This window comes from Hoplias malabaricus, chromosome 12 (assembly GCF_029633855.1).
Source record: "Hoplias malabaricus isolate fHopMal1 chromosome 12, fHopMal1.hap1, whole genome shotgun sequence".
NCBI lineage: Eukaryota > Metazoa > Chordata > Actinopteri > Characiformes > Erythrinidae > Hoplias > Hoplias malabaricus.
In genome coordinates this window covers 20,975,313-20,996,123 of record NC_089811.1, presented here as the reverse complement: position 1 = coordinate 20,996,123, position 20,811 = coordinate 20,975,313, and the positions used below count along the sequence as shown (strand labels likewise).

Genomic DNA, 20,811 nt, shown 5'->3' with positions numbered 1-20,811 from the left:
CGAGAAGTGAGTCCACATCCTCTTATCTCCAGAAAGAGGACACCAGCAAACAGAACAGCACAGAGCGTCTGACAGTAAGTGGATATAAATTAAAGAATAAAATACTGCCATAATATGAAGAATTTTTTAAATAATTTTCTAATACTACCTGGTTCCGAGTACTTGTTCAGCTCTAGATGATGAAAGTGCTTGATATATTGTTCCTGTCTGACCAAAACCATGCATCTTCATCTCTGTTTCACATTTTTGGTTTCTAATGAGAAAGTCAGCTGTTGCTAAACTCTGTTTAAAAGTCATGATGGATGGACTGCTAGAAATGCTCCATAATGACTTTGAAATAAGTCTTGTATTTTATTAATGTCCTAACAAGCTTTCTGGTTTTGAGATACAAGGTAACATCATTTTGCAGTTTTTTAGCACACTGACTTTAATATCAATTACAGCTGGATCACAAAACTAAATGAACAGGAGAATCTTAACACTGTACAATTAAACATTATATTAAATATATTTTTACAAAAAAGTGTAAGAGATTGAGCCTTAAAATGTTGATATTAAAGGTATGATTTTTGTACAATTCATTGAAATCAATGTGTGCTACTTCTATTGGGAGTAAAATAACAATAACAATAATAATAATAATTAATAATTAATAATAATTAATATTAATAATAATTCTAATAATGAAATAGGATTATGGGTGAGTAAATTGATAATATTTTGTAAATTTGAAACACATTTAGCATTTGATGCTTCCAGCACACTCGAAAATATTTATAGATTTTCAGATTACACAGTTTGAAACATTGCACTCTAACCAGGTGAATATAAATGGTGTAAAAAGAACATCCAGTAAATGCTTAAAATTTTGTGCAAAATCTTGTAAGACTTCATACCACAAAAATAATGTTTTATAAGATAGCACTGTGAAGATTATACATCTTTCACCATCTATTTTACATCATACGGTGAGCGATTCAGGAAACTGAGAAATCCTGAATCTAAAATCTGCACTAGCAATACATTAACAATTAGTGTCCTCAGTCCCCAAATGATTAAACAGTGTAATTGAAAGGAAAAGTGAGGTGGCACAGCAGTAAACATGCCCCGTCTCAAATATTTGGAGTGTGCTGCTGATATCCAATTGAAAATGGGTTTGTATTGACAATATACAATTAAGATGGTCAGTGAAATCCTTGTATACATTTTTGTGCTTTTATCACCTTTGTGATTAATAAAGCTTCAAGAGTATTATCAAGTCACAGATTCTTGTTTTTATTCAATTTTACAGAATGTGTTGACTTTTGTGGAACCATGGCTGTAAATCTGTGTAATTGCTTTACTACACATCATCAGGTTGCTTTTGTTAATAGCATGTGAGGTGTAATAAATTGTAAGCATAAACCACTTCAATTAAACCAGAAGTGAAAAGGCAGCCAGAAACAGCATCTCTGTGGTAGGTTATTAAAATAATAATAATAATAATACATTAAAAAAATTGTAAAATGTGAAGACCAGCTGCTATTTCCAAAGTCTTTATCAAATAACGATTAAAATTTATTTGATCCTTGGACTTGAAAATAAATATTAACCCTTTATATAAGTCAATTTGACAGGCACCGTAAGGAAGAAATATTATTGCACCTTTTGAACAAGTGACCTCTCTAATACTAAATGCAGCTAGGCTTGGATAACCATGGTCCAACAACATGTAATCTGATTACACTGCAGTGTCCCAAAGTTGACAGCAGTTGATGTTGCAGGGGTAAGAAGTTGTAAGTAATAAGTAATGCTTATTGGCTGCAAAACCAGACAAAATATGACTTTAAAGTTTGGAAAATATATCAGTAGGGTATGCTTTCAGTAAACTAGAGCTGTGCTGAGTAATGAGGAGTAGAGAGCAGGCCAAGTCGATTAAGGGTTCTTGGATACTTGGCTACAGATGGTTGTGAAAGCTCCCAATCTCCCAACAAGTGTGCCAGTGATTAAATGGAGCCCAACAAACAACTTTAATAAATAGGATGGGGGCGTATAAAGAAACCTCTTCAAAGAAAGATTTTATTAAACCTTCAGTTTCCCCCAGAGCTTTAAGTCCCAGATACTGACCATTTAAGAAGCTATCATTTTAGGAGCTGGGGTTAATTAAAAAGATTAGAAAAACTAAAACTACAGACAGCGTACAGTAAAGTACATTACCCAGAACGAAATGTTGCTAAAGGTACTAAGACCTATCACTGAGGGGCCTATGTGAGTGAAAATGAAACATACCATCACGGTGAGAGTCTACTGCTTCAGCTTTATATATTTGCCAAAACTAAATAATAATAAAAAGATACTTCAAAAAGCTATTTATCAGAGCTATATGTGTATATTTACTCAAAGACAAAAGTATTCTAACATTGGAATATATATAATATGTTGGTTTAACCCTTTCCAAATCTCTACCCATGACAGTCCAGGATTTTTTGAGGTCATCAACCAGTACCTAGTTTTAACTAGTACCTAGTGTTTACTGTAATGACATTCTGTTCCTGTTCCTATGACCTTTTTCCTGAACTTGCTTTTATCCAAATACAGGAAACAAGCTAATTAAGCACTCTAACCCTAGCTGTTAAACAAGGATTGTAAAATAAAAATTTCAAAAGCAATAATTCTTCTTTTCCTTCCTCTAGGACACTGTTGATCCCAGCCTCTGGAGGTCCAATGGCAGTCTGTTCCCATTCAGCCTCATCTAACACTTCTTTGTGCTTGTGTCAGACCTTCACCACTCATCTGTTCCTCCCCATCCTCTACGTAGCCATATTCCTGACAGGAATCTTTGGGAACATTCTCTCCCTGTGGATTTTCGGGGCAAAGATTTCAGGCAAATCCCCCACTCATATTTACCTCATCAACCTGGGAATCTCAAACATGATGCTGTGCCTCAGCATGCCCTTCATCGCATTCTACTACGCTCTTGGCACCACCTGGTTAGCAAGAAGCTTTGTGTGTCAGCTGGCTATAAACGTCTTGACTCCGGTTCTCCACACCAACATTGGAGTGAGTATGATCATCCTCACCTGGCTGGCAATGAGTCGTTTTGCCACGCTCATCCAGCACGGCACTGGACCACGTCCTAACAGGTGCATAAAATTCTTGCCTGGTGTCTTCTTCAGCAAGTTGCGCAACGCTACCTTTGCCCTAGGTGTGTGCTTAGGAACATGGGCCTTTGTGGCCACAGGGATAATACCCTCAGTGGTGATTTACTCACTGAAGGAGACTGAAAAAGTGAGTGCAGACGAAGAGGCGTGTTACAGCCTTGTGGTGGAGGTTGGTGAGTCTGGTTCTCAGGCTTTTGCCATTGTAGGCATCATTGTGTTCTTTCTCTGTCTCCTTGTGGTCTTAAGTGCCTACGTAGCTGTAATCAGGCACTTCTACAGGTCCCGAAATAACTCAGCCATCTCAGACAAACACAGGGTCTACTCCAGGGTGTTCCGCAACATTGTGGTCATCCAAATCGTGCTAGTGGTTTGTCTTTTACCATACCATATTTACAAGGCTGTTTTCATCCACTTAGCCAAAGTGAATGCCATGCCTGGGGAACATCCTTCTGAATGCCACCCCATGTCCATATATGTGGAGATTAAGAATGTCCTAGTTTGCCTGGCATCTCTACGCTGCAGCACAGACCCCATTATGTACTACCTATTGGACCACACCTTCAGAAAGTACACTAAACGTTTGTTCAGAGGGAGCCCAAAAACACAGGACAGCCAGTCGTCCAAGACCATGCTGGAAAACGGTCAGTCAGCTTGTTCAAAAAGTCCCATGACACTTAAGGTCAACTTCCACCCAAAAGACCCACAGAATGGACATGACGTCACTCTGTAAGTGCAGTCAAATGCAGGTGGAACATGAATCTTGCCCTGTGTTGGGACTTTCCAATATGTGAAAACAATAACAAATGCTGAACAAACAACTTGTTGACCTGTGTTTAAGTCAGAGGGAGCATCAGTTCCTATGTATTTAATAGGTGCTCTTAGTCCTCATGGGGAAGTGGTCTAAAGCGATGCATTCATTCAGTGAAACACTGGCCTGAAGGAAGCTGCATTCAGCAGCTTTAAAGAATACAATCTGCAATATATATATAATTATAAGCTATTATAATACTCATCAGCATATCTTCTCCACTCTTAACTACATGCTTAAATTACTTGTATTGGAAATAGTGTTGTGCCCATTTACAATTTACTCAAGCATTAATTTCAGTATGAATGTTACCAACAAATCTTTGTTGTCCAGTGTAGAACATGCATCTCCAATTTTGTGGATTTTTACTTTACTACATCCTTTGAACACAGCAACACTCCTTTCATTTAATTTCCTTTCATTGAAAGTTAAGAAGCTGACATTTGACAGTAAAGATATGCTGTATTTTTGTAACATTTTATATGTAATTATTCACTGTCTAGTCTTGTTAAACTCTTTTACAACAATTCAGTCATGAACATGTAAACAAAGTGATTCGGTTTGATGTGAAATGATTTTGATATTTACCCAGATTTATTCGCAATGGTTGTGGTGTCTATCAGCAGTGAACTGAATCACCAATGAGCAGAGACATGTCTTCAAGGTTTTTATGTGTAATGTTGATGATCTAATTTCCCAAGTGTATGTAAACGCGTTAATCAGAAAAAAAAAAATCTGATTCATCTGAGTATTAAGTGCATGTAAATACATTCAATACCTCAGGCATTAAGGCAGCAACTTTATGTAGCAAGATTTAGTGAGAAAGCTTTCATAGGCATTAAAATGCATTCAAACACCACAAGTGTGAACAATTCATTCATTCATTCATTATCTATTATTATATTATAAACCCACGCAGACACAGGGAGAACACATCAAACTCCTCACAGACAGTCACCCGGAGGAAACCCACGCAGACACAGGGAGAACACATCAAACTCCTCACAGTCAGTCACCCGGAGGAAACCCATGCAGACACAGGGAGAACACACCACACTCCTCACAGACAGTCACCCGGAGGAACCCATGCAGACACAGGGAGAACACACCACAATCCTCACAGACAGTCACCCGGAGGAAACCCACGCAGACACGGAGAACACACCACACTCCTCACAGACAGTCACCCGGAGGAAACCCATGCAAACACAGGGAGAACACACCACACTCCTCACAAACAGTCACCCGGAGAAAACACACGCAGACAGAGGGAGAACACACCACACTTCTCACAAACAGTCACCCGGAGAAAACACACGCAGACACAGGGAGAACACACCACACTCCTCACAGACAGTCACCCGGAGGAAACCCACGCAGACACAGGGAGAACACACCACTCTCCTCACAGACAGTCACCCGGAGGAAACTCATGCAGACACAGGGAGAACACACCACTCTTCTCACAGACAGTCACCCGGAGTGGGACATGAAGCACAATCTACAGGTCCCTGGAGCCGTGTGATTTTGACACCACTGCTGCACCACTGTACTGCCGTGAACTATTCAGAAAGCTTTTATTTAGCACCACTTTGGAAGGCTAGAGTTGAATTATGCAGAGATAAAAAAAAATCACGTTTCCTGTTGATATCTCGATTATTTATCTAATATAGCACATGCTTGGAGTTGAAATAAAACCTAATATTAATGAAATCAAGCACATGAACAATTCCAAGCTCCAATATTTTAATGCTCATGTGCCACACTCTCTTGTACATCTCTTGTATCAAAAATGAAACTGAGTGGGCATCAGTGTTTTCAGAATGACGAATATGACACCTTTGTGGGACTCAACTCTTACAAAAGCTTTACTGGGCTTTCGGTAGTGAAAATGGTGCATCTGACGGGTATTCTGATTGACAGAAAGATGAGGTCACTGCAAGTTCAGTTTTGCAAATTCAGCAAGCACGGCATCATAGCTAACTTCCATTTTCATTGGGCTTAATTAGCTCTTGCAAAAGCCAATAAAAACTTGATTAACTCTGTTCCTACACAAGTAAAGTATGTCTTTGCGATTACTTGTTTGGCTGAGACTAACTTTGGTTTTGGTTTATGTTAATGTTTTTTAGCTCAGTGCCACTCAAATTTTTCTATCTGTGTTTTTATTTTTCCAGTGCCAATAATCAAAGACTAATGTACATTTTTCAAAGTCACCCATACATTTTAAGAAAACAGTTGGGACATTTTGTAAAAATGCAGTTAAAACTAGAAACCTTTGTTAAACTGCTTAAACTTTTATTTATCTGATAAACATAAAAAAAAATGTTTTCAGTGTTTTCAATGTGACACCTGCAACACACTCCAAAAACCTTGGGACAGAGGTGAAATAACACTGGACAAGTAACAATGTTCTGGAAAATTTAACAATTCCAAGTTTACCTGGCAACAGGTGAGGTCATCAGGATGGAGTATAAAAGGAGCATCCACCAAAGACTTAGTCTTTGCAAAAAGCGATGGATCATGTTTCACCATTTATTCATTCATCATTCACTGTCTGGAACCGCTTATCCAGTTCTGGGTCTGGAGCCTACCTGGAATTACTGGGTGCAAGATGGGAACACACCCTGGAGGGGGTGCCAGCAGGGTGATACACACTCAAACATTCACTCAGATCATTGGACACTTGAGTCACCAATCCACCTACCAAATTGGGGTTTTGGACTGTGGTAGGAAACCGGAGCACCTGGAGGTAACCTCAAGCACACGCAGGGAGAACATACCCAACTCCTCAAAGAGAGTCAACCCGGAGTGGGGCTCAAACCCACAACCCAGCAACCCTGGAGCTGTGTGTGTCACACCCTCATCTCGTCATGTCTGTTTTCCCGACCATGTGCTCGATCCCAGCACATGGCTTTGTTTTGTTGTTGTTCTAGTCCCGCCTTTGTTCCGCCTCCTCGTTTGTCTCATTTGTTACCCTGCCCCCTTGTTATCTGTCTCAGGTGCGTCTCATCTGTGTTTTGTATTTAAGTCCCCTTCCTTCACTTCCTTTTGTTGGTCATTCGTGCTTTGTATCGTATCTAAGTCGGTTATGTTATCAAGTCTGTCTGTATTTGTTTGGTTATATTCTTTGTAAATAAAGTACTGTGTTTTAGCGAGTGCGTCCACCTCAGCTAGTCCACTCCACGAGCCTGACAGTGTGACAGTGACACTACCTGAAATGTGTTTTTTGAAAAAACATTGTCAGATTCTATGTGCCAAAGATGAAAAAGACCACAAAACAATAAACCTAAATTTCTATTTTAGCAGGACTCATTCTGCATGAGGAACAACATTGTGGCTTCATAGACATACTGCTTGTGTTTGACTGGCCAGCCTGCATTCCAGATCTGTCTGATTGAAAATGTATAGCACATAATAAAGAGAAGAATCCTGCAGGTGGGACTATAGACGGTTGAGTAGCTCAAGTCTTGTATACAGTAAGCAAAAAACAACAACAAGCAAAAAAAGCTATTTGCATGTAAAAAGTACCATTAAAAGCAGGCATCAGTTTTTGATTAGCTTATATTCAATAAATATAATTATATATGCACCACTGAGTTTTAGGGCCACGACATTGAAAAAAAGAAAAAAACGTTCAGAGAATAAAATGAGAAAGTCAGAAATATTCAGAGAAAATATGTCAATAATTCACATATCAACAGATGTTAAACATGACATAAATTGAACTTCATTTTGCAAAGTTACATTGTGAAATAATATATATGTCACATAACAACTTATATATATGAATAGCATTCATTCATTATCTGTAACTGCTTATCCAATTCAGGGTCGCGGTGGGTCCAGAGCCTACCTGGAATCATTGGGCGCAAGGCAGGAATACACCCTGGAGGGGGCGCCAGTCCTTCACTCACACACATATTCACACCTACGGACACTTTTGAGTTGCCAATCCACCTGCAACGTGTGTTTTTGGACTGTGGGAGGAAACCGGAGCACCCGGAGGAAACCCACATGGACACGGGGAGAACACACCAACTCCTCACAGACAGTCACCCGGAGCAGGAATCGAACCCACAACCTCCAGGCCCCTGGAGCTGCGTGACTGTGACACTACCTGCTGCGCCACCGTTTTACCATGGGAACTGAAGTGTCCCTTTAACTGTTGACATTGTCAGGACAAAGCTGTGTGACTAACCAAGGCCTAGTTTAATCCCAGTGTATGATTTTCTGATGGAGTGGGGCACAACCTCTATAGACAAGCATTGCCTATAGAACTGCAGGCGCTGGAGCAGCTGTACAAGATGTTAAGTTCTCAATGTCCAGTGCCATGGGTTGGCTAGAGGGGTATAATCCCCCAATCTGCATTCCCTGTTGTGCAACTTCTTTGGAAATATTTGAAATTTTAGCAAAGTGAACAAAATATAGGCTACCTCTTATCTCTTTATGATGAGTTGAGTCCTGAAATGGACTGTCAGAAACATACATCTGAAAAATAGCCCCTTTCTAACAAGGATTTTCACAAAAAAGCTCCAAAATATGCTGGAATAATGCAGATTTCACACAGCTCCAAATCAACATTTGGGGGAAGACAACGTGCAAATCATAGCAATCGCTACAACATCGTGCACTATTCATTTATTAAAGGTCACAGAGCCTCTAATTCACAAAATTGAACAAAATAGCAGAATAGAAGGGTTTATGAAAGGCCAAAAGAAATCTAACTAGAACATTTCTCTGCAAGTTTACCAGACTGTGGGCTGTTAGCTACTTGGGCTCCTAGCTCTGATGGTTTTCAGGGCCACAAATGAGCTGTAAATGCAGTATGCAAATCAACCTTTACACTCAATGTGATACCGCCCACCATGTTGACTACAAAATGTAACACAAGTGGTGGGAGAATTACACTCGTTCTGCACTCGGTTCTTTTCACCTCGTATCACAGAGAATGACATCTGTTATCTGTTGGTGTTTACAACATAACTGAATTTAAGCATCTTAAAAAAAAACAGAGTCTAACAGAGTCAGAAAACAACTGAATATATATATATATATATACAGTACGAAATATATGAATATATGTAATATGTATATGTTTACATATGCATACTGTCCTATAATGAGTTGACACTGGAAAAGAAACACCTGAGGTCCACTACTCTTGCAGGAGGTATTAAAAAAGCTATATATATGGTTATCATGACCTGCACAGCACTCCATTCAATCTCACATACAATATTAAACACACATAAATGAAATCTTCAACAGCACCTTTATTTACAGAATTCTGCTACTCTGAGGTGCAGCAGTCACTGACATAAACATTCAACAGTGGACAAAAAAGTAGTACAAACTTCTAAATAAATAAATAAATAAATAAATCTCTGGAGCAGACGTACATGACCTCAAGGTCATAAATTTCATGTCAGGCAAAGGCATTGCCTAATGATTGGACAGTCGTTCCTTGTTGAGAGTATACTTAGCGCCGGACCACCCTATGTGCTTACTATGCACGTTGTATAGGACCACGCAAATTAACAAAGGCCACCTCATCTCAAGTTAGGGAGAGTTTTGTGTATCATCAAAAGATGAAGAGAAACTATCCTTCAGCAAATGAAAAGAGGAAAAAAAAGACTCCACAAGAGTTAAACCTGTAAGGTAAACCTGTGACTATTCTTATCAAGGTTGGATTGTTAATAGATAATAGTCTATGAACATCGCCATGAGAATATATTTAGAGGTGACACCCCCTGCACAGCTGCTCTCCACGACTTTAAAAGCTTTGCAGTGTCACAGAACCAAACTCTGAAGCAGAAATTTGAACATTATATTGAACATCATACCAATGTTTTTATACTGTCCAGTACTTGTTAAATCTTCTTCATACAGACCAGTACCGTATAAAAGTTGTTTACTATTTCATTCTTCATTAAAAAAATTATGAAGTTTTTTCCAAGTGCTAAGCTGAGTTCTTCAGAGTTTCAGCTCCACCTCAAATGCTGCTGCTATATTCACACAATCACACTAACACTGGCATATTTGACATTTTTGTTACACTTTAAACAGTGAAGCAGTTACAGGCGCCTGGATGAAACTACTGCAGCATTTTAGGTAACACAAACTGCAAGCTGGAGTATAAACAGATAAGTTTGCTTGTTTTTCTTCTATTCCACTTTTTCTTCTATTCCAGGAATGCAGCTGTTACAGAAGCAGAAAAATGCTGACTTTGATGCTGGAGGGCTGATCACAAAGAAAAATATTGTTAAAACTGTTTCTTTATATATTGTTTTTTGAATAAATATTGTTTGTTTACACCTCATTTTGTTCTGTATATGGCTGGCTGTTTATTCTCAAGCCAATACAAGAGGGAGAGTACTAGTTAAGAGTCAGGTGCAACTGTCAAAAAAAGGTCACATTTTGGCTCAGAGTTCAGGTAGGAGGGCCACTTATCAAAATGTTCCTTCTGGCCCCAGGGCCCCAGGAGAGACTAGACCGGCTCTTAGTATACTGTATGTATTTGGCTGCTGTTCTCCCCAGTGTGTGTGTTGATGAGTGTTGAAAGGAAGGAATGGTGTGCAGAATTGATTGTTAAGCATAATACTTTTTGTGACTATATAAAAAAAATAGAGACAGACATACAATGTCAGGCATTGGTTATAGGCATAGAGTATAAAACAAAGACATTAGATAGCATGCATATCCTTTTTTTCCCCCTTTTTACTTGATCCACTTTCATCCACTTGATGGGTCTCCTCCAATCAACCGATGCTACCAAGCTGGAAAGATGAACACTGGCATATGCTGTGGCATCACTTTAGATGAAAATCACAATCACACTAAAAAAAAACTGCCAATATGGTGGCACCCTTAAGGGTACATATCCAGTACCTTCAATTGTATAATAAATAACAAGGTGTTGATTTCATATACACCATTTCATCTCCAGGACTTTTTTTTTTATTATTATTATTATATTACACAGTTCTATGATGAAATCTTAAAATTTGTACCTCTCCTTCTGATAAGAGAATGTAATGTACCTTTAGAAAACACAATTGGATTTTAACTGTTGTACCTTTAAAGATACATTTACACTGTTTATAGCTTTAGTGAACAATAACGTACCTGCGTGCTAGGACCAGTGCTTAAACAGGTGCACCGCTCGGGGGCTAATTTCTCAGATTTTGCTTGGAAAATCAAAATAACCCCATTTAGCTGCTACTTGGCAACCATGGCAAGGTTGTACACTTGATCCTGAGGATGTGTCATGAGAAAGGAAAACTGAGAGCTGTAAGGCTTCAGGCTGTAAGCTCCTCTTCTACTGATATTCTTAGGGAAAATACATATCTGCATGGAAGTAGCACAGGACATTTATGAACTTGGCAGGGAGCTGAAACTGAGTGCTCAAGTATTACTCCAGGACACAAATTGTCAGTCAGAAGACGACCAGGGACTTGGTTTTGTAGAGTTGATGAGCTCGCATTTCCTGACCACATTCATGACTCAACTGTAGATGTCAACATGCACAACTATTTTCAACCACAAGCGAAGAGACGAGAAAGTTCTACACTCGCAATTATACTTTGACTCATTATATTAGGTTCAAATTTTGATCTTCACAGTGTTTTAAATAAATGTAATGTGCAGACATAAAGAACTATAATCTTGTTGTTGAATGACTAAACGATATTAGTTATTGCTGTCCATTACATGTAAATATAAAGTCATTTAACAAACAACAATACATTTTTTGGTGTTCATACAATGCAAAATATTATTAAATATCAGTTTATAGTCCTAATTAGAAATGAATAAATTCACTCTGCCAGGGTTTGAACTGGGTTTATACATGGTAGCTCATGCGTACACTTTAGTGTTTTTACTCAGTCCAGATGCAGACCCAGTATGCTTTCTCTGCTGAACTAAAATCTTCAATTTCCTTCAAAACAGATCCTCATCTTTCGAAAGCAATAATTATAACTGATGCTCAGTAAGAGAAAACTGCTAAAAGTAACAGAAAGTGCAAAAACCCGTAATGCATGCCTGTGTGGTGGTTAGTGTGAAAGCTTCGCTGCCAAATTTAGAGGGTGCTATGGTAAGTGTGAACTTTGGCTTTGCACGCGTCTTGTTTATTGTAAAAACAAACCAATGTAAACTGAGGGTTCATCACAAGTCCTGTTTTTATGGAGTCAAAAAAGTGTCAAAAAGATTTTGAGCTTGTAAAACAATACTCACAGATGTAACGGAATTTGTAACAGCGTTTGAGCAACTACACCCATGTAAAATTAAAATCCACAAATGTATTGGAATGCACACATTTAAAACAATAACAATAATAATTTATATTCACAAATGTGGAAAAAATATTTGTAATGTATAGAAATCATTTTTAATTTGCATTTGCATTTGTAAATCAAATGTCGTGAATGTGTGAATCAGTACCTTCTCAAACGGCATAAAATGTGTCAGAGCAAACATTTTTTAGGTTTCAAATGTGACAGTGGGAGTTTCTGAATGAGGTGGAAAAAATCCACACTTTCACCTTCTCTGCTGCGTGTGTGAATCTCTTTTTGCAGTTGTGGATTTAAGACCCTGTTTTGACGGACAATTGATGGACCAATAGGAAAGCTTCGTACTGGACCAATCAGATCGAGAGATTTGTTTAACCAATCGAAACACTGATGTGTTGCTGTCAACCATAGTGCTTTTCCACCAAAAGAACTCTGGTTCTTGAACCGCTTCTGTTCCTGATTCTTAGAATCTTAGTTTATTCCAGTGAAACCCAGCGACACGTTTAGAGGGGAACCTTAACTTCAGAGCCGTTCTGCTGAGCTTGTGAAACCTGTGCATTATAATACACCAAGTATACCTCACTTGGTGTTACTTTTAAGTTTTATTCTATTTGTTCATTTTATTTACTTTTTATTTAAGCATATCTGGACAGAAAATATTTGATGATTTGATCTTCTTTTGCAACTATTTATTCATGGAGGCATGATGGCGTAGCAGGCAGTGTTGCAGTCACACAGCTCCAGAGACCTGGAGGTTTTGGGTGTCGAGTCCTGCTCCGGGTGACTGTGAGGAGTTTGGTGTGTTCTCGCCATGTCTGCTTGGGATTCCTCCGGGTGCTCCAGTTTCCTCCAACGGTCCAAAAACCCACATTGGTAGTTGGACTGGCAACTCAAAAGTGAATATAGGTGTGAATGTGTGTGTGTGTGTGTTGGCCTGTTGACTGAATGAATGAACAATTTATTCACTCTAAAATGAACAAAAATACTACTTCCTTGTGTAAAAATGTACCAACAAACCTTGAGCTTATAGCTGGTGTTGCCCCAGTTCGCCTTTAAAAAAAATCACCTAGTGGTTTATTATAACTCTCTACAGGTCTCTAAAATGTCTATGTCTATGCACTCTACACCCCACTATGCATAACTCCTTTACTATGAGATGTTTGGTTTTTTTTTTGTGAGCTCAGTCATTTTCAATCCCCATCCAACATCCCACTGTTATTTAGATTAGTGCATTTCACTTGACCATTCCTGAACCCTCCATTTTTATTTTTCAAGCTCTGTCATGTTGCAACATCCACTTCCAACTGAGTCAAATTCAGTTCTATGTCTGATGACATCAAATTTTTCTCAAGAACACTTAGATTCAGTAAAGAATTCACGGTGTTTTCTGAGAAAGTGATTTCTAAGAAGAATGTGATGCTTTGCCATTTATATCTGGTTCTTCTTGTCAGATGGTTTCTTAGGCTTTCCCTATTTTTATTTTTTTTCATCCCATAATAGTGTGTCCAAAGTGTACTGTTGCACTCTTGCAGACTGTTTTTGATTTTTTATTTATTTATTTTCCTTTAGCAGCACAAATTACTGCCACACCTTGCTGGCACACCAGACTTGTGCAGCCTCTTTTAATGTTGGACTAATAAACTTTGACATCAATGGCCTGTACTGGACAATCTGGTTGGTGTTTCACATTTCCTTCATTGTATTTGATGACCGATTTCCTGTTGACCTCTGTCTTTAATCTGAAGGCCTCTCAGAGCTACTTTGCTTTAGTCATGGGTTATTCCACACACACACACATCAGCAACAAAGAGGAGACAAATTATGTACATGAGGTTAAAAACAAGACTGGTTCCTACAAGATTCTCTAAAAAAATACAATTCAAGGGGTGAATACCAAGCATTGGCTAAAGGCGTATAAAACCCAAGGGTTGTGGACCAGTGGAACAAACTGTATTCTCTGGAGTCGTGTAACACTGTCTAATATATTCGGGATGGGTTGGAATGCCATTTGTTATCCAGAATTAATAATAATTATATTATATCATTAGTGATTTTTTTATGCTACACAAATACACTTAAAAACTTATTTGTATGCTTAATATTATGGGGAAAAAAATGGTGGATTGGCGACCCAAAAGTGTCCGTAGGTGTGAGTGAATGTAATTCTGGGTAGGCTCCGGACCCACTGTGACCCTGAACTTGATAAGTGATTATTGACAACGAATGAATGAATGACCATATATATATATATATATTCATTCATTATCTGTAACCGCTTATCCAATTCAGGGTCGCAGTGGTTCCAGAGCCTACCTGGAATCATTGGGCGCAAGGCGGGAATACACACTGGAGGGGGCGCCAGACACAGACACAAATTCACTCACACCTACGGACACCTTTGATTCGCCAATCCACCTACCAACGTGTGTTTTTGGAGTGTGGGAGGAAACCGGAGCACCTGGAGGAAACCCACGCGGACACGGGGAGAACACACCAACTCCTCACAGACACCAGAAACCCACAACCTCCAGGTATATATATATATATATATATATTTGCAATAGACATTTGAGCACCTGGAATGACACAAGACCACCAATTATGTGCTTTGTAGGCTGTTTAAGTCAATCATTTAATTTTTCTGACTTTACTCCACTGCTGATTTCAAGAGGGGAGATTTAAGGATTGTACCACCCCTTCATTTGAGCATCTTCACAAAATGCACCAGATATGTGTTTATGTGAGTATGCAAGAATGAGGTTACACTGAATAGAAAAAATTGTGAAAAAAGTCAAATTAAGAACATAGATGGAGTAAACTTGAGTAAAAACAGCAAGAAATGTGAGCTTCTGCTTCTTATGGCTGTGTGTTTGAGGCTGGGGGAGGTGGTGTTACATGATGGTGAGGAACAGGTACTGTGTTCTGAACAGGGCTTTGTAGACTGTGGGAGAACAGAGCTAGGTTGTTCAATCCTTGTGGTATTTTGACCAAAGCAAGTCACAGATGTTTCATTAGGACCTCAGAGCTGTGTTTACTTGTTGAATATAGTCCTTATAAGTCACATTTAATGGAATGTCTATTAATGTGGGCAGTCTCAATACACTTATGGAGAAGGAATAGAGTAATATCCTCATTTCAGTTTATGCTTTTCAACAACTGGAGCTCTCTCCATTGTCAAAACATACTCCAGATGCCTCTACCATGATTAGAGAGAGAGAAAGCCTAGCATACCAGACATAGCCTGTCTATCTTTTCACTCATTTACACACACTGGGGGCTTCATAAACACATCAGACTGGCTTCCAGCACAGATTCCAGACTAACGAACAGCAAATGGTGAGGAAACATCTTCTGAATATTATGAAAAAAGTGTTTTTTGATTACAATTGTGAACTGCACCTTTAAATCTGAGAACCCTAAAGTCACCCTGACATGGTGTTCCTTAAAAACAACACACATCCTCATTAAAACAGTCATTATTACAGGTTACAGGTTATGTAAAATGTTATTGCAGTTTCGAGTATAGCTTGGTTTGACACGCTGTCCTTCAAGACGCACGGAGGACAAGCATCCAGACTAGTTTTTTTCCCCTGAAGTCTGAATGGCACATATTTAATTTAAAAGCATTTCATTTAATTTAATTTAACAGCATTATTTGACATTCAGCTTACTGCAGAAGTTTCGCCCCTGCCTTGTGTCTTCAGAGAAGAGTACAGAATAATGAAATGAGAGGAAGACAAAGTCAAGGCACAGCTGACTTAACCTTACAGAAGTGTGAGTAGGTCTTTAAAGGCATGTAGTGGGGCGACATTTTTGAAACCAACTTATACCTAAAGCACATACAGACACTCACAGCTGTGAGCATCTACTTCAAGCACCGTGCTGTTTTCACCTAATCAAACTGAACCTCTTTTCTCCTTTTTGATAGGAAGAATAGGCTTAATATGAATTTCCACACACACACACACACACACACACACACACACACACATATATATATATATATATATATATATATATATATATATATATATATATATATATGTATGTATGTATGTATAGTCATTCATTCATTCGTTGTCAATAATCAAATATCAAGTTCAGGGTCACAGTGGGTCCGGAGCCTACCCAGAATTACATTCACTCACACCTACAGACACTTTTGAGTCGCCAATCCACCTATCAACGTGTGTTTTTTGGACTGTAGGAGAAAACTGGAGAACCTGGAGGAAACCCATGAGGACACAGGGAGAACACAACCAAACTCCTCACAGACAGTCACCTGGTGGAAACCCACACAGACACAGGGAGAACACAACCAAACTCCTCACAGACAGTCACCTGGTGGAAACACACGCAGACACAGGGAGAACACACTACACCCCTCACAGACAGTCACCCGGAGGAAACCCACGCAGACACAAGGAGAACACAACCAAACTCCTCACAGACAGTCACCTGGTGGAATCCCACGCAGACACAGGGAGAACACACCACACTCCTCACAGACAGTCACCCGGAGGAAACCCATGCAGACACGAGGAGAACACACCACACTCCTCACAGACAGTCACCCCGAGGAAACCCACACAGACACAGGGAGAACACACCACACTCCTCACAGACAGTCACCTGGAGGAAACCCATGCAGACACGAGGAGAACACACCACACTCCTCACAGACAGTCACCCCGAGGAAACCCACACAGACACAGGGAGAACACACCACACTCCTCACAGACAGTCACCCCGAGGAAACCCACACAGACACAGGGAGAACACACCACACTCCTCACAGACAGTCACCCGGAGGAAACCCATGCAGACACGAGGAGAACACACCACACTCCTCACAGACAGTCACCCCGAGGAAACCCACACAGACACAGGGAGAACACACCACACTCCTCACAGACAGTCACCTGGTGGAAACCCACGCAGACACAGGGAGAACACACCATACACCTCACAGACAGTCACCCGGAGGAAACCCACGCAGACACAGGGAGAACACACCAAATTCCTCACAGACAGTCACCCGGAGGAAACCCACAGAGACACGGGGAGAACACACCACACTCCTCACAGACAGTCACCCGGAGGAAACCCACGCAGACACAGGGAGAACACACCAAATTCCTCACAGACAGTCACCCGGAGGAAACCCACAGAGACACGGGGAGAACACACCAAACTCCTCACAGACAGTCACCCAGAGCGGGACTTGAACCCACAACCTCCAGGTCCCTGGAGCTGTGCGACTGCGGCACTACCTGCTGCATCACTGTACCACCTCATCTTACATTGTTTGACAATCATTTAATAAAGTGTAGTATGTGAGCATTGTGCATCTAGGTAATAATACTGACTTGTATGTATTAAGAAGCATCTAAACCTGAGGTATCTTTTGGATTTTAGCCTATACAAATAAGCTAAGCATATTTTCTGAGTAGAGAGCGAATCCGAATCAGTTTTGTAAGTGACTCTAGATAAACACAGCTGCACAATGCCCTGAATTTTTAATGTAAACACTGGTTACATTTAACTTAAATCTCTTGGGCCTTGCCCTAAAGTCTCAGATCATCACTGTGTCATTTAAAACCCACAGAAACCTCACAGAGACTATTAGTACACCTGAAGATAGGAATGCATTCTGCATTTCAGAGAAAGGAAGTGCATGTGAAACAGAAAGCTCAGGCGTTGTGGAACAAGTTAAAGAGCTGTACTGAGATGTTTTCCGTCGTGTAATTTACACCAAAAACCTCAACACGGGTTGGTAGCAATTCAGGTAACAACTATAAAAATTAGTGCAAAGCCTACCTTTACATCTCGATGAATGACATTGTTGTCATGGCAATACCGCAGTGCTTCCAGGATCTGTCTCATGTAGTGACTAAAAAAAAATGAGAGTGATAAAGACACTAAATATAATAATAAGCAGTTATCTGAATCATAAGTGCAGCAATAACGATTTAATTTAGTTGTAGAACCAGCCCAGCCAACACACACATATGCGGCTTACAGGATAAATGCCGCCCTGAATAAACAGATCCAGGGTTAGTAATGGAACCAGTATGGGTTAAAACTAGGGTACATATAGGAGTCTCACCTGCAAACACATCACCCTAAATTTAGACAACACACTAACGGTAATGTGGGCCTTATATGTAGAGTTATTGGGATGCACACCTTGAACCCAGATAGTCCATGTGGGCCACTTTATGATGTTCTGGCTATGAGGTGTCTATTTTTTATTTAAAGATACATAAGAACATATACAAACTGTTACTTATACAAAGCACTATTCGTATTCACAAAAAGCTTTTGTAGAGAGAAAAAGAAGTCCTTGTGAGGAATTTTGAAGCTGCTAAATGTGAGTGAGTAAGTTATGCGTCTACAACAGGCTGTGCATCTATTAATGTAATACAAACAAACAAACAAAACACACACACAATTCAGATCTCATCATTATTTTAGGCTCTATGTACTATGCACTCTATTTACTCTATGTTCCCGACTCTCACTGCGTTCCAGACATCTTATGAATTTGTTTAACTCCAATAGCATCACTTCTGGTTGAAGTTAAGGAAAAATTTGCTAGAGAAATTAGTTTGGATTTGATATTATCTGTAAACTTTTGAAAGATCAAATCACAATTTATATTTTCTTTCATCTTATACCTTTAATGTTATTATTACAGAGCTTTACATATTATCTTTAGCAAAAGCTTCGCACAGTATTGTGTGTCATGATATTTGGATTTAAAATATTATTATAAAAATTATTACACAGGGTTGTTTTCACTGAGGAATTACTGTGAAGCACATACTGGAGGGCAGGTCTTAGATACGTGGGTGTATGAGTTTCAAATGCAGGCTATAGCCATTTAATTACAAGAATAACACAGACACTGTCTGCTCAGTTCTGAACCTGTAGAAACTGTACATACTAATTTTAAGTGTGTGATCAGGGTCTGCATTGAGGTGGCTATAAAAAGCTTGAACACCACAGTATGAATTGACGTGGGCTTATAAATTTGCCCACAGCAAATACTGAGCTTCTGCATGTAGGACTGACTGTTCTCTGTTGATTCACTAATTTACTGTTAAAGTGATAAAAGGCACAAGGGGAAACAATAATCCAAAATGCCTTAACAAGCCACTCAACAGGACCATGGCAGAGAATGATCAAATACATTAGTCCTTTCAACCTAAACACAGCTCAACAGAAGTGCATTATTTACAGTGCTTTGTGGGAAACCTGTCAGAATTCTAATTATTCTGGTACACTACCAAACAAATGCAGCCAAAAAAACAAAAAAAACTAAAAAAACAAACAAACAAACAAAAAAAACAATTTGCTTACCTTGCTACTGCCTCACTGTAGACAAATCCAGCATCTGCTCTCTTCACAATCTCAAAACAGAGGTCTGCTCCATCCATACTGAGGGAGAGAATGAGGAAAAGAGGAGAGTGTGTGAGCCATTTAATCTAACACCCACTTGTTGTCCACCCCTACTTTCATAACAACTTGGATTCTGATGATTAAAACCCCTTTGGGGTTCAAGTGGATAAAGTTCTAATTAGACACTATTAGATTATGCTCAGAATTGTCAGAGTCTAATGTCGCTTTTCCACTGCATGGGTCCGGCTCTAATCGACTAGACTCTACACGACTTGGCAAGCTTAAAGCTTGTTGCTTTTCCACTGGCAGGGCTTCCACGTGAAATGTACCCAGTGATGTTGCAACACCCCGTCTCTAACAGGAATCGTTGGCTTTTCAAAAACCACAACAATGGCCGCGGAAAAGTTAGGCGCAGTTTACTCATCATGTATTCGCGTGTTGTTTTAGTTTCAGTGGCGGATGCTGGTCTTTCAAGGAGGGGAAGCTCAATTTCGGCCTACATCATAAAATGTGTCGGTTTATTTATACGTAAATTCTACCCTCCATTCCTTTTTAAGAAAATGATCTGTGACCCTGTCGTACCAACAAGGCGTCTTTTCCAGGGACTTGACTAATGTTCTCTCAATGGCCAGCAGAGCTAGGCTGCTTAAACGGACTTGGCCCATGTGAAGTGTGTCCACCTGTGAGTGCTTTGTGACGGTGGAGAGGCTCAGCAGCACCCGCTGGTCAGAAACTGCGATAGAAGTCAGTCTCCAAACACAAGCAGCTACAAAAAACCCCACCAGAAATAGAAGCTCGATTTGTCGCTAGTCGTTTTTAACAAAGAAAATGCTGCTAAGAGGATTAAGAAAGTCTCTGGTTCAACTCAGAACAGAATGAAAATGTAATGCTCCCACGGATCTTTACACCAAAGGATCGCTGATTCGCTCATTTCGCTATCAATCAAAACGGGATTCAGGCTCAGACAGATCATCCAATCATCATGCAGAAGCTGAGCGTCCGGGCCAGCCGAGGCCAGCCCACTGCCCCCTAGACCCCCAGAGACGCTGAGCGTCCGATGGGCGGGACAAAGCCCACCATTTATCCAATGACTCGTCTCGTTTCGCTGCACTTTGCTGCTTCGCTATTGAACTCTGTGGATGCTCAGCGTCCTCACTGTTTATAGCAC

General features: G+C 39.8%; 2 protein-coding genes across 5 annotated transcripts in view; one reads left to right on the top strand and one right to left on the bottom strand.

The window, feature by feature from the left end:
* The window catches only part of caska (calcium/calmodulin-dependent serine protein kinase a), a 291,466-nt gene that overhangs the window by 80,940 nt on the left and 189,715 nt on the right, over window positions 1–20,811 (bottom strand). For all 4 annotated transcript variants that reach the window (XM_066686055.1, XM_066686057.1, XM_066686056.1 and 1 more), the window contains exons 4-5: window positions 19,605–19,682; window positions 18,060–18,132 (exon numbers count right to left, since the gene is read on the bottom strand). In XM_066686055.1, coding sequence (XP_066542152.1) covers window positions 18,060–18,132; window positions 19,605–19,682 — 151 coding nt within the window. The remainder of the gene's footprint in view (window positions 1–18,059; window positions 18,133–19,604; window positions 19,683–20,811) is intronic.
* On the top strand, window positions 38–3,929 carry LOC136664057 (probable G-protein coupled receptor 82). The gene is made up of 2 exons (XM_066641089.1): window positions 38–74; window positions 2,673–3,929. Exon 2 carries the CDS (start codon window positions 2,704–2,706, stop codon window positions 3,868–3,870), a length of 1,167 nt encoding a protein of 388 aa, XP_066497186.1. The 5' UTR covers window positions 38–74; window positions 2,673–2,703; the 3' UTR covers window positions 3,871–3,929.

Coding starts and splice junctions, on each gene's coding strand:
- LOC136664057 (XM_066641089.1), top strand. CDS start 2,704: ATGGCAGTCTGTTCCCATTCAGCCTCATCTAACACTTCTTTGTGCTTG.